The 27,326-nt window shown below is 39.9% G+C and overlaps 1 protein-coding gene across 1 annotated transcript; it reads left to right on the top strand.

Annotated features, from left to right (window-relative positions):
• Positions 1–16,799: 16,799 nt before the first annotated feature.
• Positions 16,800–26,701, top strand: NCF4 (neutrophil cytosolic factor 4; the record flags this gene model as incomplete). Its single annotated transcript, XM_084280242.1, has 10 exons — positions 16,800–16,831; positions 18,585–18,669; positions 19,780–19,933; positions 20,883–20,953; positions 21,733–21,860; positions 22,870–22,927; positions 24,462–24,560; positions 25,301–25,431; positions 25,525–25,590; positions 26,355–26,701. The coding sequence occupies 10 exons, from the start codon at positions 16,800–16,802 to the stop codon at positions 26,581–26,583; spliced, it is 1,053 nt and encodes a 350-aa protein (XP_084136368.1). The 3' UTR covers positions 26,584–26,701.
• Positions 26,702–27,326: the final 625 nt, after the last annotated feature.

The following is a 27,326-nucleotide window of genomic DNA, read 5'->3' as shown; positions in this document are numbered from 1 at the left end:
GTTTCTCCTTCGTAAAAATAGTCATGGTGTCAATCTCTTACATAAATCACTTTATTGGCAGGCCTTTTTGCATTCCTTCTTTAAAAACTTTGTTAAAATTCCTTGTGTAGGTAAAAGAAATACTGTAATCTAGAAGTGGATCATCAAAGTAGCGCGTAGCACAGATCTGAATGATTTGCAACAGCCCTTTCAGCTCATGCTATGGTATTTTGACAGTTATTTGTAAGAGGCAGTAGCTCCCAGGCCCTTTGAGTTTTGATCTCAGTGGGACACAGAAGCTGCTGTCTTGAAGAAGAATGAGGTATTTCAGTAAATTGATTGTTAATATCTTGCTTTTGGATGAAGCAGAGACTGGCAAGATACAAGTGATGTGCTGATTGGCAGCCTCTTTGAAATGTGTTGTCTCTGTTATTTTTCTGTGCTTCTGTTGACATTTCTACCCTCTAATTCGGGACAGAAAAAGCAAGTAGCAGAGCATACTAAAAACCTCATTGATCTCTGAGGTAGTGTACCTCCATGTCTTCCACTGCTATCGCCTGACTGCCTTGGGATTTATTTTTTCAACAACACTTTCTCCTGTGAAATGGCAGAAAACTGAAACATGAGCAAATCAACTGTTGGCATGAGACCATGCAAGGTAGTGGCACAAGTAAGTGCATCCTGTCCTGGGATAGTATCTTCCAAAATGAGCCAATGTTTTCTTTTGTATTGCTCTAGATCTCAGTTGGGAGAGGCGTAGCTTATGGCAGCAGTTTCACTTGGGAAGAGCAAAGATACCATCCCCTCCAGAGGGGATCTATTTGTTACTTGACCACTTCTTCGCCACCAGGTTTACCCCATGTGTGGCACAGAATGTTGCATCTTTTCAGCTGGGCTTTTCCTAGCCTTTCTTAACAGAGCTAGATTTTTTCCTAATTATTAATATTACTCATAAGCATGTATATTATAATGATGCTTAAAGCTGTAATTGCAAGACACGGAGGAAGGAGAGTGGCTCTTCCTCCTCCCAGGAGAGGGAAAGTTTGCTAATGCCCTCTGAGGGAATGGCAGATGATTTCTCTCTCAGGTTACATACGCTCTAAATCCTCTTCACCATTTCTCTCCAGCAATGAGGAGACAGATGCTACTGTAAGAGTGCAGAACTTGTGTGAATCCCTTACAAGGACAGTTTATTACTGCAATGAGTAAAAACAAGTGACTTGCTTAGCCTTTCATCCTATTTTTAGACGTTTACATTTCTGAAGGACATCCTTGATTCCCTTACACGGCTTTGGCTAGTTTTCTGCTGTTGACTTTGTTCCCTTTTTTCTTTCAGTGTGATATGGGAGGATGAAGGTGGGAGAAAGTAAACGTCTGTTTCTCTGAGCTGTTGTGTTGGAATTTGTTAACCTGACATTTTGTGTGCTGTGATGTGTCCAATTCCCTTTCTGGCTGTTTCTAGTAGCCATGGGGATACAGACAGCAGAAATCACACTTCTCATACACACTTTCTTGGGGAAAAAAAAAAACCTGGTGAAAATGATAGACAATTTATTTTGGAAGCAAATCTTTGATGTATCCTCAGAGTAAATGTTATGAAGTCTTTGGAGAGGAAGTTTGTTTTTATTTCATCAGTTTACTGTAACCTGGTTTGCAAGAACTGCTTTTACATCCAGAGAGCTGTAGTCTCAACTCAGTTGTTTTTTAGGACCCATCTTCCACAGTTGTTATCGGGACTCTTCCTGGTGTTTTTAGTGGAGATTGCACCGTGCCCCTCTTCTGGAGATTTTTAAAGAAACTACAAAGAAATGGGGATCAGTTAGTACCAGTGGATAATTACTTTTTTAGAGAGAAGACAAATCTGTTAGGAATATGATACTAGCAGTCTATGTGGCTGCTGATCTCTTGTTAGGTATCAGTGACTTCTGAAGACTACTGATAGTTTAGATTGCAATTAGTGGCCCACAGGTAAAAAAATCCATATCTCGTGCCATTTTCCTTTTAATGATCCGTATTTTTAATGTGTGCTTTCTTCTTTTAAAGAAAGGGTACGTACTGGAATGTCCCTTTTTATGTTTTGTTTTGTGGGGGATTTTTTGTGTGTATGTGTGTGATAAGGGATTATCATATTGTCATCAAAATTAACCAACTATTGACATTGGCATGCAGATTATTTACCACACTGTGCATTTTGCTACTTACTAAGAGCAGGAGTGAGAGCAGGAAGGATGTTTGTTCTGATAATTACTTATGAGTGGGAGTGAAAGAAGTGAACAAGGGAATGAGTGTGTGAGGACAAAGACTGGGGAACACATGCATGTGCACACATGTATATATGTGTGTATGTGATTGATATATATATCAATGTGATTGATATATATATGTGTGTGTGTGCATTTACCATGCCTTTTCACTACACGTGTGTCAGTTGGAATGAATGCCTCAAGCATGCACGCAGCCTTAACCTAAGTGTGTGTGTACACATATCTCCTCCATACATAACATTCACGCTTGTAGACACGTGCCTGTGTGCAAATTTATGTGAATATAAACATGCACACACCTAATATGGGGTTAAATGACAGATTGTTTCAGTAGTTGAGTCCTTGCTTTTATAAAATCGGGAAATTGTGGTCATCTTGAAAAATGCCTGGAAGCTTTGAGAAACCTTTAGGAAAAAACATGGTTCTCCTATCTCTCTGTAAGCGGAACACATGGACTTTTCTGCTCCACCTCCCCTACCAGAAGTGCATCTGATACTGTACAGGGATTTCAAAGTTTAATTTAGCTTAACTCTTGGCTGAAATCAACTGCTGATAAATTTAGTTGGGGGATTAGAGAACCTTAAAGCCTAATAGCTCCTTAAAAGGAGCCTGAAGATGAGACAGCAAAACAAAAACATCTGCTAAAGTCTCCCTTAGAATGGTAGCATACAATACAGTCATCATTTACAGAAATACCTATGTTGGTTTTCGTTGAGAAGGGATTTTTGTAGATATAGACACTTGGAGAAAGAAAACCAATTGAATAAGTATTGAAGTGAGTTGTTCCCTTTACAAAGTGAAGGAAAGGATATCCTGATTGGAATCAATAGCACATAGAAAACAACCACCTTCTGTAGTTCTAGATAGTTTGCTAGTCCACAAAAAAGTAGCTATTGTTAACTCTGTTTCCCCATTGCATCTTTTTTACAGACTGCCATGTTTAGATAAAGTGTTTGCCTCTATGGCAGCATTAATTTAAGTGTGAACTCCTAAGCAGGGTACCATATCTTCTTAACACTGTGGATAGTAAAGTAGATGTTGACCAGTACTTCATATGTGCAATCCAAAATGGAGACAGTTCAATACAAGAAAACTCAGTCAGATATTTATTTGGAAAATAGACTTACTGGAAATTTCTAGAAGTTTCTTTTCTTCACTTGTTTTTATATTGCATCAGATCGTGCAGATCCAACTGTCACTAGGGCCTTTCATAAGTATTGTGCTGATCCATCTCATAGCGAGAATCAATTTTTGTACCAAAGGCACTGTGATCTTGCACGGCCTTCTGCTTCATGCTTAATATTTAAACTATGAATAGTCCCTCTGAAGCCAGATTTGGAGCCTAAATGAGAATCCAGTAACTATTTCATGGTTTTTTTGCCTTGCCGCCTTCTGCTAGCGCACAGTTATATTTTTAGTTTTTCTATTGCTCAAGGGCCCAATAAAGGATTTAGGTGAGAAAAGGTTAAAAAGAAAAAAAGTATTTGAATAATTATTATTCATATGAAGATGAAGTAATAATTTGATAAAACTTAAATCTGCTTAAAATGTCCTTTCACACAATGTTTAATTATCTTGTGGGTTTAGCAGCTGGATGGCTATTATTTCAACCAAGAGTTTATTGAGATTTGAAGAAGGATTATATGTAAAAGTAGAGTATCTGCTGTTAGCCTAGCTAAATCTGATAGACTTTGAAAGCATAAGACAATCATCAGTAGGAGTAAGAATGTGAACTGTATTGCTAAGGCAAGCATGTTTTGTATTCAAATATTTTTTCTGCAACACATAGAATAAATCACTATTGGAAAGAAAGTGTTCAGAGTGGGAATACAGGTCTGTTCTGATGAATCAAAATATGGATTCAAGAATGAGAGAAACTAACATTTTTTTTCTGCTATAAAGATTTCTGATGTTCATAAACGCTTTGTATAGTTACATCATGACGTAGGTGGACTGGTAATTGGTAATGGGAATGGTATTCAAACATGCATGAACAGTGACTTTGCTGTAACTGAGAACAAAATGACTACAAATTTTCAACTTATATCTCTGAAATACCAATTGGACTTATGAAGTTTTGTGGTGAAAGTGATTCTTGTTTTCTGAACCAGGTATGTTTGTAAAACTCGGCAGCCTGTCTGATTGCTCACTAGTTACTGGTCTTCAAAAGTTCAATTTCACGTTTTGCAAATTTTTCCTCACCTTATTTTATATTGAGCTAGACATACAGCCAGGCACGCCAAGTTTCTATAACACTTTTATTTCTTACTGTAAGAATCTTCATTTGTAAAGGCCACAGGACTAACAAGAATAAGTAGACTGAGCATAATGGGAGTCAGGCTACTAAGGCAAAAGAAAACCTGATGAACTATATTTGTTGCTAATAAAATTAGTGCAGCTCTAGTTCTTGTGTGCTGCATAAATTTATTCTCTTTATTAATTTGCATGGTACCCGTATTTCCCTCCTCCCTACTACTTGCTGTGTCATGCAACATTTGAGGAAGGCTGCTCTAAGGTCCTTTAAGCATCGGACTCTTGTTTATTTTACAGGAATCATTAGTGCAGAACAGGCTTTCCCTGGGATTATCAGGTCAGTTTATGGGTTTCTTGATCATTCTGAAGCTTCCCCACACACTTGATAGAACTGTTGACAAGAGAGAGCTGACAAACAGGAGCAGGCCCAAAGCCAAATGATTAGCTGCTGCTCTTGAGGGGAGGTGTCTTGAACAATTCTTTTCCAACTCAGGATCAGAGGTTTAGAATTGGGAGAATAAAGGGTGAGATAGGAATCAAAACAGAAGAGAGTAAAGTAAGTTGAGGAGGAACAAGATGGGCCCGGAGAGGGATTAGTGTTACAAGGGGAAAATGGTGAGGAGGGAAAAGTTTGTGTTCAAAGAAAATAATTTGCAGATGAGGTAGGTAGTAAAGCCAAGGCACAGAGGTCAGTTGATTGCTTCTTATTTAATCCAGTCTGGGAATATCCGTCAATATGTTTTGCTATAAAGTTACTAAAGGTAATGTTTTTATGTCTTGTTCTTAGGAGGATTTGTGCTTCCTCCCATTCAGTTTTTTTTTTTCATACAGGAAATTTAATTTTACAGCACGGTACAGTAGACTTTCTGAAATGTTCACAGTTGTCAAATGCATGTGAGATTTTAATTTGGGTCAAGCAGATTGTCTTGGATAAGGTGACCAGTAATTCTGATGGAGACTATGGTTAGCTGAAGATAGCATCTGGTATGTGAACATAAACTAAATGAGGTAGAAGGGGCCATTGCATGTCATCTAAGCAATGCCTTGCTCAAAGTTGGGTTAATATAAAAGACTGACTAGCTAAGATTGATCTAAGTTTGCAAATCTATTCAGATGTGCATGCCATAACTTTTCTGGGCCCCTGTTCCAGTATCATATTGAATTATTCTTATATCCAATGAGATTTTTCTCTTGTTGCAACTTGTGATTCTTGTCTCCGGACATTTCACTGTCCACTTAGGAGAAGAGTCTAGCTATGTCTTTTCTTTAATCCTATTTTGTGTAGTTGGATTAGCAATTAGATCTTCCTTCCAGTTGTCTTCTGGACTCCTCACTTCAAGAAAGACAAGGAACTACTGCAGAGAGTCCAGCAGAGAGCTACAATGATGATTAGGGCACTGGAGCATCTCTCGTATGAGGACAGGCTGAGAGAGCTGGGGCTGTTTAGCCTGCAGCAGAGAAGACTGAGAGGGGATCTCATCAATGCTTACAAATGTCTAAGGGGGGGATGTCAAGAGGATGGGGCCAGACTCTTTTCAGTTGTGCCTAGTGACAGGAGAAGGCAGAAACAATGGGCACAAACTGGAACATGGAAAGTTCCATCTGAACATGAGGGAAAACTTCTTCCCTTTGAAGGTGACAGAGCACTGGAAGAGGCTTCCAGAGAGGTTGTGGAGTCTCCTTCTCTGGTGATATTCAAAACCCACCTGGATATGATCCTGTGTGACCTGGTCTAGGTGATCTTGCTTTAGCAGTGGGGTTTGACTAGGTGACCTTCAGAGGTCCCTTCCAACCCCTGCATTTCTGTGATTCTTTGATTCTGTGATTCTCTTCTCTAAGCTAAAGAAACCCATTTACTTCAGCCTTCCCTCATATGTCATGTGCTCCAGCCTTATTTGTCTCTGTTGAACTGTCTGGGTTGTCAATATTTCTCTTGTTTTGGGGGCTACAAAAGTAGTGATACTTTTCCAGATACAGCCTTATAAGCATTTAGTAGAGAAGAAAAATAATTTCTCTTTACCTACCAGCTACTAAAAAAAAAAGTTAAAAAAAAGTGTATATGTAGAGAGACAAACAATGGAAGAAGAGGAAAAAGCAGGGATTTGAGTAAAGCGTAGTCAGCAAAATTACAAGTATTGTGGATCTGAGAGTGTGGTTGTGCTAGGTAGCCGTGCTGTCAGGTAGTGGAAAAAAGGCTTTGATCTATTAGCTTTTATAATGGAGAGGTTTTGGCAAAGAATATTGCCACCCCAGGACACCTGCACATTTTTAGGTGCCAACAGGGTATATCCCAGGAAGTGCCCTGGAGGGCAAGGGCAAGATTTTTATTCATCACTTTCCCCTTCCTCTTTCTGAATGTAAATCATCTTGGCTTATCTAGGAGGTATAATTTATGGTCAGCCTGCTGGCTGGTCAGCTTCATGTCTCTCATAAATTAGATAGCCAGACACATGTGGGTCAAGTCTGGAAATGCAATGCATGTCTTTAGAGGAAGGTTGGATTCTTCCCAATCATTCTTTACATTTGAGTTTCCCACACACCCCTATTTTTTTCCTGTTGTTAACTGTGCATTGTTGCTATTTTTACTCTCATTCTCATCTTCTCCAATTGAGCATGCTGATGGCTGTACCAGATCCCTATATGAACTTTGCTCACTTTTATACCTAATGTTTTGTTTACCCCACACCCCTGATACAGAATAAAGGACTACGTTCCCCTTCCCAGTCTTTCTCCTATTGCTCTCTTTATATAGGCACATATTTCATGATGAGAGAAAATGCAAACAAAGTTCTCTAGATGTCAAAGGTCATGATGTCCTGTTGCAGCTGAACAGCAGCAGTTAAAGTCCCAGCTCTTCACAAATTCTCATGAAAGATTTCATTTAGTCGCAGACATGTCTGTAGGCTAGAACAGCACATGCTGTACAGCAAGGCCTGAGATCTAATTTTTTTTTTAAGACCAGGTCTATGCTTAATGCTGCTAATAATATAAGGGAGGAAACATTAGTGAGGAGGGCACTGTACTATCCAAAGAAGTCTTTATGCTTCACAGTTCATTTTGTTCTGGTATGAAGTGTTTGCAGTAGGGGAAGTTATTGAACAATTCTGTTACCAAAGTTCTTTTTTCGTTTTTAGCCTGTAGTTGCCTCACTGTCTATTGGCTGATACAGTCAAGAGAAAGAGAAGTTGGAGCTAGAAGACAGTGATATGGGGTGTTCTCCTTCTGGCATTATCAGCACCAGGGTAGAAGTAAGTAGTATTATTTGAAAATGGGTCTCATCCAGTACTTTCTCTACTGTAGAAAGTGACGATTCCACTGAAAATCTTCAGCAAAAATTGGTCCAGATAGCTGGAAGCAGAGAGGGGTGCCTGGTTTTATTATTCAGTTGGTGGGGATACATCCGATCCAATCCCCTTTCGAGTAAGATCAGGCCAGGTTTTGAAGGCTACTTGTCCATTCTCACTTCAGTGGAATATATTACAGTGCAGACCATCTCCGTGAGATGCAGAGATGTTATCCAAGATGGGGGAAAAGGCATGACAGGTTCTCTTTTAAATCCTTGAATATAATCTTGCAGAAATCGCTTTCTATTCTGTCTCAGGGCAGTATTAAAGGAGCCTTGTTGCCAGAAGCTTGATGTAGTATTAGTCAGATAGACTCTAATATGGGAAGAAGAGGGGGAAAGTGAGTGTCTTAAATTGACTGAGTCTTTGTAATTGCTGGCAAATCCCCTGGGTTGGTCTGTTGACAAACAAGAAGGAGAGCTGGAGACAGATGCCTGGTAGATCTGAGAGCAAAAAATCAGCCAAACATCTTGGACAAGTTTGGAAGCTTGTTTCTTGTTTGGCGCATTTCCTTCTCCCATCCCCCATTCCTCTGCAGCAGGAGCAGCATTTAAGGGTGCGTACCGTGTCTGGCAGGCTGTTGGAGGAGTCTCTGGCCTCAAATTACACAGCATGAGAACTCTGTGCATAAAATTAGCAGCAGAGTTCTGTGGATTAGGCGCCAGGGAAAAATGTCACATTCAGCAGAACTCAGAGGCGAGAGGTGGGACAGAAAGAACTGGAACGGGACACCAACCGCCCTCCACCTTTTACTGTTTTGCCGCAGACGTATCTGAGGCACATCTGAGAGTGTCATAACCAGCTAGAATGGAGCAAAGATTATGTAGGTAGTGAACTGGTTTTACTGTGTGTCTTAGTAACAGGGTTGTTTGATTTTTTTTTTTCCCTTTTTTTCTCCTTCACTTACTCTTTTTCCTTTACTCCGAACGTTTCTTACTTTTGCCATAAGGAAATTGCTTTTCACTCGTGAAGAAGTGCTGTTGACATACAGCTTTCTGCTGTCCCTTCCACCTTCCTGTGGTCTGATTTCTGGTGAGCAACCTGCTGTAATGGCACAGTTGTGCAACAGTTTATGCAAGTTGTTTCTAGTGAAATCTGAAAAACTAAATAAACTGCTGGCAAACAGGGCAAAGGTACTAAAGCAGAGAAATGCAATTATTCAAGGACTGGCTTCTTTAGATACTATCTCAGTAGCAGCTGTCTCATTCAGAAAATTTACAGAAAAGGTCATGGTTTGGGGGTGTGTTTTGGCGCCTTCATTACATCGTAAAAGTGGTAAAATCCTTGCCACACCAGTGTTAGATTGCCCTGAGGCATATTCAGGAGAGAGGCTGCATTAGCATCTGTATGTGGAGATGGAGTGCCTAGAGACATAAAGGCACACTTACCTGAATTGTTTGGGGATGTACGCATGCACAGCTACACTGTGTTGTCAGGATGCTTTCGTAAGGCGAAGTTATCAGGCAGCAACGCTGGTTTAATGTGTTCCTTCCCCTTCGCTCTTCATATTGATGGCTGTGCTGTGAGCTGGGCTGGGAAATTGATCTGTGTCTTAAAAAAAAGTGTTTTTACAGCTGGATTAGTTAGCTGATGTATTTCACAGCACGGCCTCAGATGTGCCATTCTGTGGTGAAGAAAAAGGTAGGAGTATATGAGGACAGGGAATTTCCTAAAATGATATTATCACCACATTCTAATGTTTTGAAATTACAACTTCAAAGTCCCCCATTACCTTTGTTTGGCTCAGATTATTGGAACAATCCCGAGCAGGATGATGCATCCCAGATTAGACAGCGCTCTGGGGCAGAAAGCTGTTCTTCATTTTGTTTCCTTGTTCTTTTCCGTGGTAGGGCAAGCCCACTGGCCACTGCTGTTCAACATATGCCATAGTTTATCAACTCCATCCCTTTCTAAGGGTTTGGGAATCAGTTTAAGATCTGGCATTGGAGCATTAGTGGCACATTTTTAAAGGGCTACATTTTTAGATTGTTTGATTTGCACTGTTGGTGATTTTGAGAGCAGATAGGTTTTTATGTGTTCCCGGTTTGACTGGGATAGAGTTAATTTTCTTCATAGTAGCTCGTAGGGGGCCGTGTTTTGGATTTGTACTGAAAACAGTGTTGATAATTTAGAGGTGTTTTTGATGATGCTGAGCAGTGCTTAGAGCCAAGGCCTTTGCTGCTTCTCACTCCACCACACCAGTGAGTAGGCTGGGGGTACGCAAGAAGCTGGGAGGGGACACAGCTGGGACAGCTGATTCCAACTGACCAAAGGGATATTCCATACTACATGACATCATGCTCAGCATATAAAGCTGGAGGAAGAAGGAAGAAGGGGATGTGGTGGTATTTGTCTTCCCAAGTAGCCATTGCACATGACGGAGCCCTGCTCTTTCGGAGATGGTTGAACATCAGCCTGCCCATGGGGAGTGGTGAATTAATTCCTTGTTTTGCTTTGCTTGCATGTGTGGCTTTTGTGTTACCTCTTAAACTGTCCTTATCTCAACCCATGACTTTTCTCACTTCCACTCTTCTGATTTTCTCCCCCATCCTGCCACAGGAGAGTGAATGAGTAGCTGTGTGGTGCTTAGCTGATGCTGGGGCAAAACCACAACAGTCAGGTTAATGATTGTAGTTTCTCATTTTTCACTTGACTTTCCCAATGAATTATACTTCTATTGAGCGTTTTTTCTCCTCGCTCTCCCCCAGTGAGAAAAGTATTACTGTCAACCCCATTTTACAGATGGCAAATCTGAGTCATAAGGAATCACACAGCAAACCAGTGGCTGAACTGCATGCAGTTGATTGAGAGGTTTCTTGCTTAGAATGGCTGTCGCATAACAAGGCAGCCTTCTGCCTACTGAAATATAGAAGGCACAAACTCCAGGCTTCCACACTTGAAATGGCCAAACTGGATGCTGGCTTGCGATCAGATTGCTTATTGATATGGTAATTGGTGGGCTCATTCCAAAAGTTTATCTTTCAAGGAGTAAGGGCTGAAGTAATACAAGGCCAGTAGATGAGGCAGCAGGTGTAGCAGGCTGGAAGTGTATGCTGTGAGGAATACTGGTAGTATAGAACTTTGAAAATTACAGGATCTTGAAACTTATTGCCTCTATATTTGCCATTTGTCTGCCTATCCTGATGCCCATCCCCCTTGCCCCCAGTTCTATTAGGGAATATTGTCCCACTTTATGAACCATTAGAAAATAAGCCATAAAGTCTCAGTAATAAGCAAACTGGGTATGTCTGCACCAGAAAATTCTGCTTCTTTGACTAGATCAGTGTGGCTTAAGTAGTACAACTCCCCTAGGGTAAAGACAATTATACCAGTGTAAAAGTGCATATCCAAATATAGCTGAGTCCCGAATGGGAAGGTACCTTTATACCAGTAATAACTAGGTCCACAGCAAGGCATAGATTTATTTCCTTAACTTTAGGAGCCTGAGGTGACAGAACTGGGAATATAGTTACTTTATAATTCATGTATATTCCAAAGAGACAGATAAAATCTTCAGAGGGGAAGTTATCCCACTCCTGGTCTGATTTACTGGTCAGTGGTGCCTGTCTCTCTTCACTGTCTGTTCAGAGAACTTCCACTTAACTAAAGGCATGTAACTAGAGTTTATAAATTAAGTATGAGGAATTTGGTCACAGGGTTTAGTCAAATGGATGGGGAAAATAAACTCTTAAGAACATTGCAGGATGGTTTGAAAGCTGTACCACATGAATTTTAGCGAATCCCAACCCTATTGAAAATTCACTGAAAAAAATTTTTGAGTAATTCTGACAGGTCTTTTGAACTTGTGAAACAGATGAAGCAGGATTTTCTTTGCCTTGAGCAGCAATAACTCCCAACAGATTTTTGACTCCCAAGATGATGAGAAGACAAACACTTCTGTGTCACTGCTGCAAAGGGTCACTGCTGTAGAGTGCTTAAATCTAAGTTTTAAACTTCTGGATGAATGGTTGTAGGCATGCCTTTTTCAGGAGTTCTTGGGTGGAGTTATCTTACTTTTTTGTCTGCATTGGCCAGTTACCAGATTTTGACACTGGTAGTTGACTGGAGCATACGGGTCCACCTCCAGCCCGCGTCTGTGATACACAGTTCCAGTGGCAATCTCTGCCCTGTGTCTTCCCTGTTTGCCTCTTTTATTCTGGAAATGATATGTTATCTGGATAATGAAATGTTTTGTGGCTGTTTCTGACCTTCCATTTTTCTAATGTAGCCTGGTCTTGGGCATCAATATCCAAATCCCAGTATTCTCCCAATATCCAGTGTCAATATCCAATCCATGCATGTATTGGGACTGTTTAGTTGTATTTATATCATCAGGGCATGATCATAATCCTCTCCTGCAAAGGTGTACTAGTTAAAATTTCACCCTAAACAAGCTCATTAAGGAGAATTTACTACTGTTCTAGTAAGACTTCCTTTAACTCTTCCAATTTTAAGTGATCCTGCTGTATCAGAGAGAAATCCTGTATCTTTGAAAAGATTGTTAAAGGAAGCAGGTTTATTGTAAAGGAGGAGTGTTTTTCCATTGAGAGGAAGATCATAATACTGTTTGTGATATTGCTCTGCATAAGAAAGGCTGGCAAGATCTGGCTGGAGCATCATGAACTAATAGAACCCAGAAATAAATTGATGCTGTTGAATGCATGTTTACAAAATAGCTGATCATGACTAAAGAAAAACCTTACCTTTTGGGGTATTTTTTTCCTGCAATACTTACTCCTTGTTTTGCTCAAGGAGTTGAGGTGCAAATGCCAAAATTCAGTTATGGCATTTAGTTTGATGTTCCAAGAAAAATGTAATGTAAAAAAAAAAAAAGGCTGCTATTTCTTTAATATTTGATTCTGTAAAGCCCTTTCATGTTGAGTAGTAATTTATTCTGGAAATGACACCATGAAATTCCCTGTCAGGAACAGTGGTAGATGCTGACCTTTAAATTTCTGGTAGTCACGGTGGATTGTTTAGTTTATTTATATCAGCAGGGCATGATCATAGGTCTTTTCTGCAAATGCCTACTAGTTACTTTTCACCCTAAACAACAGTCATGGAAACTGTGTCCAGTTTTAAATCAAAACAATTTTCCAAAATTGTATTTCAACTCCTGTGCCTTTTTTCCTCCCAGCACAACATGTGACAGGTAGAGTACCAATGCTCTCAGCCCAAAGGGATTTTGTAGCACTACCTGAGGAAGAGCACTGAGGTTTACAGGGCAGCTATGACTAGCTTATCCTATGTAACTTCTGTAAAAAAATTTTGCAGAGTCCTAATTCATTACTCATGTACTGTTACAATAATGATAATGAGTTTAAACATAACTGTATTTGAAAATCAATATTGTAAGAATGTATTAATGCATTCTGTAAAACTGATGATATAGCAATGCAAGCAAAATCTGTACAAGTATGTAATATGAATGGAAAATGGAATCAAGCCCCAAATCCCTTTTCCCAAATCAGTGTAACAGGTGTAGCTCTATCTCAAGCAACCACAGAAGACACTCAATTGCCAAGATATGTCTGATACAGAAAGAAATATTCTACATATCCTTTGAAAACAGCGAGTTGAATGAAAGTATCTTGCACAACTCTGCTTTGTTTCTATTTGATCTTCAGCTTCCTTGTAGTGACTGTTAAAATGTTACTTCTATTATAGATTTATCAGTAATGAGACCAGAAATGTTTTAAGAATATTATTTTTATTTTACTGTATTCTGTCACTTAAGAAATTTACTCTATGCCTGGTGATTGAACATAACAGTGCAGCACTTTTCTAGCATCAGGTAAATCACTGAGAAGCCATTATTCTAGCACATACAGTTATGCACAGCCAAAATGATACAGTAGCTGCTGCCTTAGTAGACACAGAATTTAGTGCTGTCATCAGAATTGATTCAGCTGAATAATTTTGCTATGTTCCTTTGATTTACCTTTTATTAGTGGTTCATGCATCCTTTGTGATTTGGGACCATGTTCCCATTTTCCATTAAAATTCTCTGCTTGCTCTGGCTGCTTGGTTATAGCTGATACTCCCAGATTTCCTAGGTGCTGTGTATCCTTGTACATGTATTTTCTAACAACATGTGCGTTAGGCAGAAGGACACAATTTCACAGCTCACAGGCATACACCGACAAAATAACATAGGGGGTGCTGAACAGCAAAAAGGTATGTAATAGTGTCAGCATATAGAATCATAGAATCATTGAGGTTGGAAAAGACCTCCAAGATATCTAGTCCAACCATCCCCTACCACCTATATTATTTACTAAATCATGTCCCTAAGTACCTGATCCATCCTTTCCTTAAACACCCTGAGGGACAGCGGCTCCACCACCTCCCTGGGCAACCTGTTCCAATGCCCAACCACTTTTTCTGAGAGGAAATTAATGATTCAGTCATCTGAGGATTTTCTTAGTTGTTTCCTTTAATTAGTTGGTATTTATTGCACCTGGATGCCTGCTTTCTCTTGGACGTGGATAAGGGTTGGTGAGTAGTACCATCATGACCATGCTGCTCATGGTGTATGGGTGGGTTTTCTCAAAATTGAGAGCTGGCCACATGAGCTGATGAAATGGGATACTTTCCTAGTGCAGATGTATATCTTCACATGGCTACTGTCATTATGGTATCAATATGGACATTTATTTCATGCAGAGAAAGTTTGGCTGGACCCAGCCCAGTTCCTTTGCCCAAACACTAGAAATTTCTATTTCTGCTATCCTACCACAATGGTAGAAATTGAGAGAAAACACCTGGTAGTGTGATTTGGCACAGAAGAACATGACAAAGCAGTGTTTTAAATACTAGTGTCTCACAGCCTCAGTGACCCCTCTAACTAATTAGCTACCCACCTTCTGAGGTAAGAATCTGCCTTCTTGTCAGAAAAGAAGGTCTTAGTTTTGGTCTGATTCAGAACAAGAAAATACTGTGGAATCAGAAACATTCTTAGCAGGTTTAGCATTATACTGTTAGATTAGTATTATTGCTGGCTATAATCTCTAGTAGAGTAGTGGAATTGAGGAGGGCTCTCAATATGTTTTACTTGGCTTACACCAAAGCAGTTGCATAGACAATTTGTCTGTGAGGATGTCTGTTGACTTGTTCTTGAAAAAAACTTGTCTCCAGGTAAACAATGAGCAAGGATTTATGGATTGTGTCATGTGGTCTGTCTCTTAAAAGACCTATCTGCATTATATCTCAAATATCTTCTCTGAATTAAAAAAAGATTAAAATATCCTTATGATTTTCTTGTCAAAACTACGATATGCATCAAATATAAACGATTACTATTGAAAGCACCCCTCCAGCCTTTCCCTTCCATTTCCATTGAAGTTTGCACAGTTCTTGTGCTTTCCGCAATGTTTTTGCATGTGTCAGGAGGGCCCTTTTGAATTTTCATGAGTTCATATATATTGATTTGTGATTAAGAGTTCTGGTCAAGGTGATCCATTCCTATTTCCTTCTGAATGTCAGGAGAAAGCAAGAGTATTGCAGTTAGAAAACCTGATTATTGTCTCTCTCACTCATGGCAAGGGTAACAGAATAAAGAGCCTGACTTCAGGTTACATGAGGACTGCATGTTCAGCAGGCCTAACCAAGAAAACGGAGTACACTTCAGAGTGTGAAGGTCTGGGGCAACTCTGCTAAGTCTGTGTCGGCAGCACAGAGTAGTGGATCACTCAGAAAACATAGGTCAGAAATTTGTGGCTTCTTGTCCTTTCTGATGAAGACACATTATATCTGCTCTCAAATTCTTTAATGGTGCCTTCAGTTACCTACAGAAAAGAGTTAGGTGAAGAATTTACTTCATTAAAGTGCAGTGAAATGCAGTTTACTCTCAAGGCTGATGATTACAGCTGCAAATAGAGTTTTATTTTGAAAGGATGCAGGTTGACTTTTACTCTATTCAGATAAGAGTTTTTGTGCTTGACAGCAGAAGGAGGAAAAGGAACCAAATTGTATTGAACATGAAAATGGAAGAGAGCCGAAGGCTGAAATGCTGAGGCAAAGATACTGCACATGACAGCTTTTAAGTAAGGCAGATAAGCTATGCTGCAACTTATCCCCAGTGTTAGGAAATTTTGGTTTCTTCATGATTGTCTTCCTTTTATTTTCTTTCTAGAAGACTGATGGCTGATTTTTTACCAATGCTATATCACTGCCCTTTGTGTGCAAGGAGGGCAGTCAGGATTCTCCTTGGGTGAGCCAGTACCCTGTCTTTGTAGGTGGCAAGTGTAGATTGTTTTGAGCACATGAAGCTGAAAAGATCTCTGCTCTTTCAAGGACTCATGTCTTACTTGTATTGATCCATCCTTCAAAGCTCATTTCCTAATCTCCTGTGCCTGGTACCCACATGTTTGACAAGGTTGAATTTCTTAACTATACTTTCTGTTCCTATTTGAAAATTTGCTCTTTAGCTCCACCTCCTGGCTCTTGTTCCATGGAAAGGAGGATTCTCGGGAATCACAGAACGTCGAGAAGGGATCAGAAATATTCATCCTAGTTTACAAACATTAGCATAGGGGTACATATGGGGACATTTTGGCTGGGGCAAACCAGAATTTGTTTGATGCCTTCATACTGGCTTTCCACAGACGCAGATGTTTCAGTGAAGAAGTGGACAATAGACTCTGTGGCTCATGCTTCTGCTTTTTGTTGGGCTTCTTTTGGTTTCTCAACTGTGGGAGTTTCGATACATGACAGACATCACAAAGCAGTCTTTATTACTGGTTTTTTTCTCTAGTACTTCCTCAATCTCATGGGGGTGGGGAGGTACAGAAGAAATCGTCTGACACTGAAACATTAAAAAAAAGATCTCTGAGGCCTTGCAAAGGAGTCAATTCACGCAGGGATAACTCCTTTGACTGTGTTTGACTGGTTCAACCACAAACTGCCCAAGAAGTGGAGGAATAGAGCTTAGTCATCTGGAGTTAAGAAGCCGAAAACCATGTCCCTTCCCCGACAGCTACGAGAAAAGAGGTAATATGTCTCTTCCTGCTCCCATGTCCCCATGAGCCTCCATGTAACTGCTACAATCTGTTAATTTAATTTGGATGCAAGCTTCTTGATGATTCTAAAGGGATTCTTGTTGTTGTAGCTTCCAAAATGTTAGGCTGCTGAGACCAATTCTTAAATTGGAGAGGACTTTTTTCTTTTCTTGGGGAATATTCACCACTTAGGACAGTAGCAGGTCACTGTCCTCTTTATAAGCTGCGAACAGTTTCCCTTTTACTGGGGTTTGTGATATGAGTGCATGTGATATGACTAATTACATCTCTGGGTCTCCATAACCACATCCCTCTTCACAGTAAGTGGTAGTACTTACAGTGTCGTGGGTGGTGCTGTTTCACGTCATTTTCCTTGTACAGCAAGCTATTGCAAGACTTTGCATCATCACCTTTGCCTTCCAGAGGGGCCTCACATTGTGGGAGCCCCTGCTTAGGATATTCTCCTAACAGAATAAATGGAGCCAACTGCTGTGTTTTTTTTATTTTATCATAATATTTAACATTATGTCAGATTAGCATTTCTTAGATGATTCTTTTAAATTTTTTTCTTTCCACCCCATTCGTTATCCTTTCTCCCTCATTTTTGATCCTTTTTACTTAAGTATTAATATAAATACCATTCTAACAGTATTCAGGTGTAAGACTGAAGCATAGGTGTATTTATCTTCTGTTGTCAAAAGATGTTGTACCAAGGAGAAGGTCCCAGAGGAAAAAGCACCACGCTGTTTTATTGTGTGGACAATATAATCGAGAAACAAGAGAATGTGGTCATATGGCTGCTCCTTAGGTGTTCCTGCAGGGATCCTTCCTTCTGTCTTGCTTCAAATTCAATACTTTCCAGAATCTGAAAAGCTTTTTCTAACCTTTCCCACTATCATGTGTTCCTGCACACATTGTTGACATTTTCAAACAAGTATCTTTGTGCCTGCTTCGGGTTCTCTACTGTGACTGGGAGGCTTCCCTGCAAATATTCTCTAGGCTACACATTCTTTTTAAAGCCTCTCCAAGAGTCTGCTTTGCTGTCACGTTTACAACAAAACTTAAACAACATTTTGACAGCTGGTGCAGGCACCACAAATTATTATATAGCATGACACTATGGTTTTATTTCTTTGGGGTTTTTTCTTTTAATGTTTGTGTTTATCCTTCTGTTGATTCCTATATGTGTAAGGTAGATTGTATGCATCTTACACATAGAGCGTAAGGTTTATAGGAATTAGCTTTGTGCTGTCAGTTTCCACAACAAGCTCTTTTCTCAGAACTGTTCCCTAGTCCCTGCAGTAATAATAACAACATACATCACGGTATATAATGATCTTCTTAGAATAAGAGATACTGCTGCAGACTTATGATTGTAAATCTACTAGATGCTGTAGGAAGGAATAAGATTGCATCCCCAGCTGATCACATTTCTCAGGAAAAGCTTACCAGCTCAAGTGTTTCTTTTGTAGTTATACTCTAGCAAGCCGAGGAATAATAGGGATGTTTTCTAGGCTTGATGAATCTTCAGTGATCTTGATGGTCACTGACTTGTGCTGAATTTAAAGAAACTTGGCATCTCAAGATCAGACCTCCAGAGGAAGAGAATAACATGAGTTTTTAACTTCTTGGTTTTGACACTAGACAATGTGACGTTGACAACTATTTTTGTTCTGTATGGCATAGAGAGCTCCAAAGGTTAATGACAGTATGAATAACCTAAATCTTTTGTTCTTGCTTCACAGCGATTTTGACCAGCTTCCAGATGATGTACCTGTTTCGGCTAACATTGCAGATATTGAAGAGAAGAAAGGCTTTACTAATTATTATGTAAGAAGGGAGATTTATCCTGCCTCTGTATACCCTCATCTGTGACTAGTTTGGTTGTGGGAAGCAAAATGCAGTTTATCTGGTGTAGTTGCTCTTTGGTGTGAATAGTTCCACACAGAGAGCTTCTTGGTGTTTCTTTTTCCTGGAATGGGGGTTAGTCTATCATAGATTTACTCTACAAATGTGCTGTCTAGGTGAAATGTGACAGAGGTATCCTCTATCATTGCTTGTTTTCTAAATGGTTATCTAATTTCTGTTTTATTTCCTGTTAGAGCTTCGTTGAAGAAGGTGGCAAAGGAATTAAAGGAGGGTAGTGTCTTCATGAAAGACCACATAGGAAAGGAATATCAGGGAAAAGCACAGTGAGATTTTTCTAAAGAAGGGTTTTGGATAAGACCAGCTCAGTGACTTCTGCAGGGTATACTGTTATTGCTGGAGACATTGTTCATAAAACCTTCCCACTGCAGTATGCAGGTTTTAATCTGGAATATAGTGGCATTTGATTGCTCTGTCTTTATGTTTTCTGAAGGATATGGCTGCAATGTGACTCAGAGGTCAGTGAGTGGAAATCATGGGCTCCTTTGGAGCAAAGCAATTTTGGCAAGAGATAAGAAATAAGATACTGGTTGGAGAAGGTCAGACCATAATTTCTGAACTTGTGTACTTTTGAGTGAAAAAGAAGTATGAATGCCTTCAACTCTGAAAATCAATTAATTTAGATGTCTGTCTATAGATTTAGATATCCAAAGGATCCTATTTGTATTTACCTTCCTTTTATGTTTTGTTTATCACTGAAGGATGTTGTGTAAGCATGAAATGGCATCTAGTAATTTCAGGTTTCCTTTTAAGATTATGTAATAGTGAGCAGCCAAGGGGACATGATCCCTGGGAAAGTAGGACCCACAGATATATCACACTATCAGGTGCTAAGTTGTTATTTTCTAGTACTTGAGTCTGCAGATACATAACTGAAGGCTTGCATTCCACTCTGCCCCTAAGACAATATTCCCATTACTGGAGCACATACACTTTGCTGTTGTATGCCTCACTTATAATTGGTAAGTATTTCTAAGTATGAACATCAACCTGAATGCCCTTTCCCTGTTTTAGATGTTTGTCATTGAAGTAAAGGTTAAAGGTGGTGGCAGATACCTGATTTTCCGACGCTATCGTCAGTTCTATGCCCTGCACACCAAACTAGAGGAGAAATACGGGGCAGAGAGCAAAAATGAACCTTTTACCTGCATACTCCCCATGTTGCCAGGTAAGCTTTCAGTACCAAACCTGTGCATGATTAGGAGCTTTATTAACCCCAGGGTGTTGTAAAATGGAGTGCATTGTAGAGAAGTAGTTGTGATAAGTATCTAATTCCCAGTTGTGGATGCTGTAGAAGTCACGTTCCATCAGCAGTCCCTCTACTTATGGTAAAGGCCAATGGTATCTCAGAGTGCATTTAAGAGTGTGGCTAGTAGGTCAAGGGAGGTTATCCTCTCTCTCTACTCTGCTCTGGTGAGGCCACATATAAAGTAGTGTGTCCAGTTCTGGGCTCCCCAGTTCAAGAAAGACAAGGAACTACTGCAGAGAGTCCAGCAGAGAGCTACAATGATGATTAGGGCACTGGAGCATCTCTTGTATGAGGACAGGCTGAGAGAGCTGGGGCTGTTTAACCTGGAGCAGTGACGACTGAGAGGGGATCTCATCAGTACTTACAAATATCTAAGGGGGGGATGTCAAGAGGATGGGGCCAGACTCTTTTCAGTTGTGCCTAGTGACAGGAGAAGGCAGAAACAATGGGCACAAACTGGAACACGGGAAGTTCCATCTGAACATGAGGGAAAATTTCTTCCCTTTGAAGGTGATAGAGCACTGGAAGAGGCTGCCAGAGAGGTTGTGGAGTCTCCTTCTCTGGTGATATTCAAAACCCACCTGGATGTGATCCTGTGTGACCTGGTCTAGTTGATCTTGCTTTAGCAGTGGGGTTTGGACTAGGTGACCTTCAGAGGTCCCTTCCAACCCCTGCATTTCTGTGATTCTGTAAAGTTCATTTAGAAAACTAAAATTCTTTAGAAAACATGTTCTTGTTTGAGATTCTACTTTCTCCTGGTTACTTAATTTCTCTGACAGCCTTCTTTTTTTTTTTTTTTTCTTTTCCTTTCCTTTTCCCCTTTTACTTTTTCTTTTTTTTTTTTCCTCATGGGTTTAATGTTTTCCAGGAAAAGTTTATGTTGGATCCAAAAAGGAAATTGCTGAGAACAGAATTCCTATCCTAAATATGTACATGAAGGTAAAACGTAATTTCAGGTTAGATACTGAACTAAGCACTGCAGATACTGGCCCACTGAAATCAGTTAAGAGAGACAGTACTGTTGTAGTCTTGGTATCTCTGAAGGCACAGAGATGGTTGTCCACACCATGGGGACAACCTGCAGTCTTATTCCCCAGATTGTTCAGGCTGTAGGATCTACTGGATTATGCAGTTCAGAAAGGTTCACTCCCTGATTTCATATATAGATTAAAAAAACCCCAAACCAAGATGTATGAGAAAATGACAAATCTCCAGGTGTAGTGTGCATATGGGTTGGGTATGTGGACGTAGGGCCTGAGAGAGTAGGGTGGGCTTCAGGGTGTACCTGCTATACAGCGATGGCACTGCCAGTAACATCGAGGAGAGAATTTCTTTGTGTGCAGGTTAATTGAAGACCTGACTTTAAATCAGTAAAAGGCTGAAGCACTGGCCAAGACTTCCAGTACTTAAGATTGCCTTCTTTCCACAGCCATTCGTGTTCTGATGGGAAACACAAAGAGCAATTTACTCCTCCTGCAATAAATCAGGCACAAAAGGAGTGAAGCAATACATTGGCTAACTCCAGGAGTAAACAGGAGAAACTGTCAGCTGTTCAGCCATGTCCTGCTGAGTGAGAAGGGAGAGGAGGGAGATTTCTGGCAGTAATGAATATCCTTCATGATCCTGTAGGTCAGAGAGGCATATTTATTACATGTAAATAAATAGAGAATTGGTCTTTCCCACTGCTACACTCTGCTTCCTACTTGCTCTTGGCACAGAACCTACTCTGCCTACCCATTTGGGTGTTGATGGATGAAGAGGTACGGCTGTTCTTCTACCACTCAACCTTTGATAGTGAACAGGTGCCTCACAGACTGAGACGGCTTCGCCCACGGACACGCCGAGTGTAAGTGATTGACATGTTTTTTTCAGCATTGCTTGATGTAGGAGATGCTGTCCAGATTGGAGGCAGTTGGGGAGGAGAGATAAGGATCACCACTGTCTTTCCCAAGTGATTCCAGGAAGTCCAAATATGAGGATCTTTGTGGTAGATTGAACAAAGGGTGTTTTTTGTTTTCAGTAATCTCAAATTTTCGAAGTGGATGTAGCACCTGCATTAAAGGAAAATTCCAAAATGAGAATATAGCTTGCTTTCAAAAAATGCTGCTCAGCTCTATCTGTTGATAATTCTTTAATGGTAATATCTATTATAATGTGCAGAATATACAGGCCAAGCTTAAAAACATAGTATTGCACCACTGAAGTCAGTGCAAGTTTTGGCACTGAATTCAGTGAGATCTGGTTCAGACACTAAGTGAAACTGAATACTGAATTTGTTCCTGTCCTTTGTCTAAACAGGGGCCTGTCCTACATAGCAGCATTGACACCCCTTTGGCGAACTGCTAAGTAGATGTCATACTTCATTACCCTTCAGACAAATTAATTCTCCTTTCAACACAACAAAGATGGACCCACTTCCTTTTCCCTTACCTCAAATGGTGCAAAACCTGCACGTGTGCATGTGTTCCTGGATGCGTGTATGATGGCAGAATTTGAATTGAATGCCATAAATGCTAGAAACAGGGATGCCCAGAAGGCAGAGTACAGGGGCTGAGCAGTGCTGTGGAAGAGAGGTCCAGGATACTGACTGTATTGAAAATTCCATCTGTTCTCAGCAGCAGACATCATCAGATTGCTGCTGCTCTGCACTGAAACTGAGAGAACTAGGGCACTGTTGTTGCATCCATATTTATTTATTTCAGTGCTGCTCACAGATTCTCATGCAGTTTCTCCAGTGGTCTATGGCTTGCCTGCCTCTTAAATAATGAAAATGCAGACCCTGTACGACTGATCATGCAGTATTTTTGATGACTAGAAAGACAGGTTTACCCCCCTGTTGCCTCCTTTCTTTGCAGTAAAAGCATTTCACCTCAAGCACCTATCCCTGACCGTATGGCAGCTCCACGGGCTGAGGTGAGTACTCTGCACAATCTGTCATAGGAGATTAAACTCTGTTTAATTTTGGTATCTCATCAGTCAAGTTGCCTTTTCCAATTAGAGCTCAGGGAAAGAAGGAAAAGTGAAATCGACACAGGAAACCAATTGGTTTTAACAACAGGGAATGAAACAAAGGATGGAAAGAAGCGTTATGTTCTTCCTTACTTGAGTAATAAGAAGGTCCATTGTAAAGTCAGAATGGCAGGAAGTTAAAAATTGTGAGACATGTTCAGTTTACTGCCAAATGGTCCACATTTACACAGTGATACCCACAAATTAAATTGAAAACAAGCACAAGCTTCAGTCTCACTGACTTCAGGATGTGTTTGAAAGCTTTGCAGGTGAGACATCTTACTATTTTCTGTGACATAGGTGTTCTACTTGTTGATTATCCCCTTGTCTTTTGCTGTACACTGGCTTGGTATTAAACACATGGAACTGCTTTGCAACCAATACTTGTCCAAGCAAGGTATTGCTTCCTGGAACATGTGACTTTGCCATGTAAGATTAGAAAAAAAACCCATGGAAATGTTTTGAGATGTGTTGGTTTTGTTTTTTTTTACACTGAGCATGGCTTGAGTTTTATATATTAATTTATTAATATTGGATATACCTACCAAAACTTCCAGTAGATGAAAAAGGCTTTTCAAAGAGCTATTGAGTAGACATATTGAGTACCAGCACAAAAATAGCTGTTGTCTTCTTTTCATTAGGAGAACCTTTAGCATTAACTAGACCTAAAGAGTCACTTCAAAACTGAATAAAGAACACCTTTTTAATTTTCCTTCTCTAAGTATATTTAAATGGCTACCATGTTCTCTAAAGACAATGGGGGAGATGTGCATTTTTGATAACTCAGCTGCTTTAATTATTTGAGAACAGCTTGCTAGGGTGCTAGCATATGCTTACCTTTTTTTTTCCCTCTTTTTTTTTTTTCCTTTGAAGGGGCCATATGAGTCCCACTTTAACTACATGACAATTTCCCAGACTTTCCCAAATCTCTATTTAGCATAGAGGGCTGAAAGCTAGATGTAAACCCAACATTTAGGTACCCTTATATTAGGACACAAGGCTTCTGCAGTTTTTAAGGCTCTTTATGATATTTTGCAGCAAATCTGAAAGCTCTAAAACTGCAACTGGGAGTAATATACATATTTTTCAATTCTCAGGATTTGAAATTTTCAAGTTGTCAGTTCTCTTCAGCTCTGTTGACTTACTCTTAAGTGTTTTCAATCTCTTTATATTATGTCTTTGGACCTCAGTGAGAAGTAGCACGTAGCTCAGTGCAGTGTTTGTCCTCGTGCTTTCACTATTTTTTCAGAGAATTTTAATGTGTACTGAGTAGGAGAAGAAATTGTGAGAATTGCAGAGTATGGTCATATATATGATCTTACCTCAGAAAGTAATCTCTGATAGTACTGCTTTACATTCTCACCCCAAAGACACAACAGAAAGAAAGAACGACTTTTCTAATTATGTGAATTGATTTCTCTGTTATTACTTTCCATAGGCACTGTTTGATTTTTCTGGAACCAATAAACTGGAACTCAGCTTCAAGAAAGGAGACTTGATCTATTTACTCAGCAGAGTAAACAAAGACTGGCTGGAGGTAAAACTGCAACAGTGGTACTGAATTATTAGCATACCTTGAAATATATGAGTAGAAAGGGCTTTCCTAGTCCTTGGGACTTGTCTCCTCCCTTCAAGGAGAAACTGTATCATAGTCAGGTCTTACTGTCAAGAATAAATCCTTGACTCCGAATCTGAAATTGTTTCCTTCCTTGATGGTTTTTAGCTTACAAATTTCCTGCCCTCTAAACTTCAGTTTGCATTTGCATTTGCTTCTGCTGGAATGCTTTTAAATTCTTTGGAAGTGATTAGAACACAAAAAGGCCACAGAAAGGAGATGGAAACTCCATTTCAGTGATTAATTGGTTTATTGCCTCAGGGCGAGTTGCTGTATACTTCATGCTTCATACCACAACACACGTCAGCCTGATTAGAGAGAACTTGGGCAATGCAGCAGTGTTCTGAAAAAGGATGAGGAGAACATACTGTGTGTTTGCTGATACGGTATCTCTGCTTGCTGAAACACCACAGCCTTCCTTGGTAACCATCTGACTTCCATTTTTCACACACTACTGCACTCCCCCACATTGTATTTGACTACACAATTGTATAATGTTTTTTTAGGAATGCCATCAGGTCACTTCCATAGCTTTGCTTTTCTTGATTATAGTAGAAAAAATTCTTACTGTTGTTTCCATGGAAATTAATTGAATTCCAGAACTACTGTATGTGGCCAGAATGGCACCTTTTTCTTCATTTTAACACTTCCTATCATTCCAGGGAACAGTTGATCATACCACTGGGATTTTCCCATGTACTTTTGTGAAGATTATAAAAGATTTACCCCAGCAGGAAGACATAGTTAATAAGGTTCGCTGTTATTACCATGATGAGAGTGTGAGCACTATCAGGTACTATGAAAATACTCTTCCAGTTTACTGCTGAGGAAATGACAACAGTTATCTTTTCATGATATGTAATGATTAGATGTGTCCTTGTTACAGGGATATCTCAGTGGAAGAGGATCTCAGCACCATTCCATTGTTCAAAGATCTCATGGAATTGATAAGGTACAATGCAAGCAGTGAGTTATATGTTTAATATCGTTTAAACATTTGCCAAGTTTCTTCCAGTCCTGGATTTTCCACATTCTACTTGGTCATAACCATGTTTTGGGTGTGAGATACTTTGCAAGTGTTCTGAAGAACTTTGACTTGGCCTAGGGCCATCTGTGCGGACACTAGTCTGCCTTGGGATTGTAAATATGGAATGCCACACACTTCTAACTCAAGTTATGCTGGGTTGAAGTTTCCATTTCTTGCCCTCTGATCAGAGCCATATCCCCACGAAAAGATCTTTTGTCTGATACGCTTCCTCGGGATGCAGGACACCACCTTCTAACACCTGTTAAACTAGTGTTAAAAGAGGTTAATCTAGTGTTGAACCTCAAAACATTAGAACTTGAAATATTAAATAGAACATCTGTTCTAATTTTCTTCCATTCTTTAACCTGCTCTCCCCTCAAAAAAAGCAACCACAAGTAGGCAAAAGTGGGTAAAAACTACAGTCTACTCTTATGTATGGGAACTTGATCAAATTCATGGATTATTTGTGCTGTGCATGTGGTTTTACTGGAAATGCTCTTGGTTCTGGCAGATTTCTTAGCTTGAACACAACACAGCATACATGTGGCTCTGTGATTTCTTGTACTACCTGAATAAAAAATGCCAAGACGCCCAAGGCTTTGTGTGGCTTTTAGAAGACTGAATTATATTGCCAGCCCCTCCCTGGAATTCCTTCATTTCTGGGGATCAATCCACTTCTTTTCTACCAGGAAGGAGTTTGACCAAGACGACATTGTTTTGAATTACCGGGACCTTGATGGTGATTTGATCCGGTTGCTCTCCGATCAGGATGTTGAACTCATGGTGTCTCAGAGCAGGACAAGGCCCTCTGAGAAGCATTTCTTCCCTTGGAAGTTGCACATCACTCGCAAAGACGACCTGGGTGTCTATAACACTAGTCCAGGAATAGGTGCTACTCAAACAGTAAGAGCAACATAAATGCTATATAGAGATGTTCCAGTAGTTAGCTATACAGTCTTTCCATAATCCCTCCCTGCAGACAGTTTTCTTTAATAAGCCTTTGAAGTGAGCTTAAAAAGAGTAAATTTTAGTAATAGATTACCTTTCAATGTAATATCTGTACCTGGTTAGCTTCTTCAGCTTTTTAGCTCTCCTCTGCAATAGAAACTAGAGAAAGTGAAGAACAGAAAAATAAAATCACTGGCCATATTCATAAAGTATTAGCTTGCATTAGACGTTTAGTGACTCAAGTCTCAAGACCTCCTCTAATCTCTGTTCTTGTTCCCAGAGCTAATTATTTGTCCCGAATGTCTTCATAAGCTTTTTTTCTAGACTGCCATAATTTTCTCTTCACTTGTTGATATGAAAGTTTGTGTGCCAGTTCTTATGAATAGGTAATTATTTCTGTCTCCTGAGTCTGGTTGGGCATTCAGAGTTTGTTCTGGGAGCATCAAGAAAAACCTTTCTATATTTCATCAAAGAAATTGCACCCCACCTTTGCTGCAAATTTTTTCTTTCCACTGGCCAATATTTTGAATTCAAACCTAGTACAATTGTGTGTTCTTCATAGACCTTTTTGTAATTGTACAGACTACTTATTTCTGCATTCTGGGAAGATTGGTGTGATGCCTATTCAAATAGCAATTTCTTCTCTGTCTATCTTCTTTCTGATACCTCATGGCAAAGTAGAACTATGAAGAAATTACTGTATCAGATTATTC

Source organism: Gallinula chloropus, assembly GCF_964237585.1.
Source record: "Gallinula chloropus genome assembly, chromosome: 1".
NCBI lineage: Eukaryota > Metazoa > Chordata > Aves > Gruiformes > Rallidae > Gallinula > Gallinula chloropus.
This window is presented reverse-complemented; position numbering and strand designations above follow the sequence as displayed.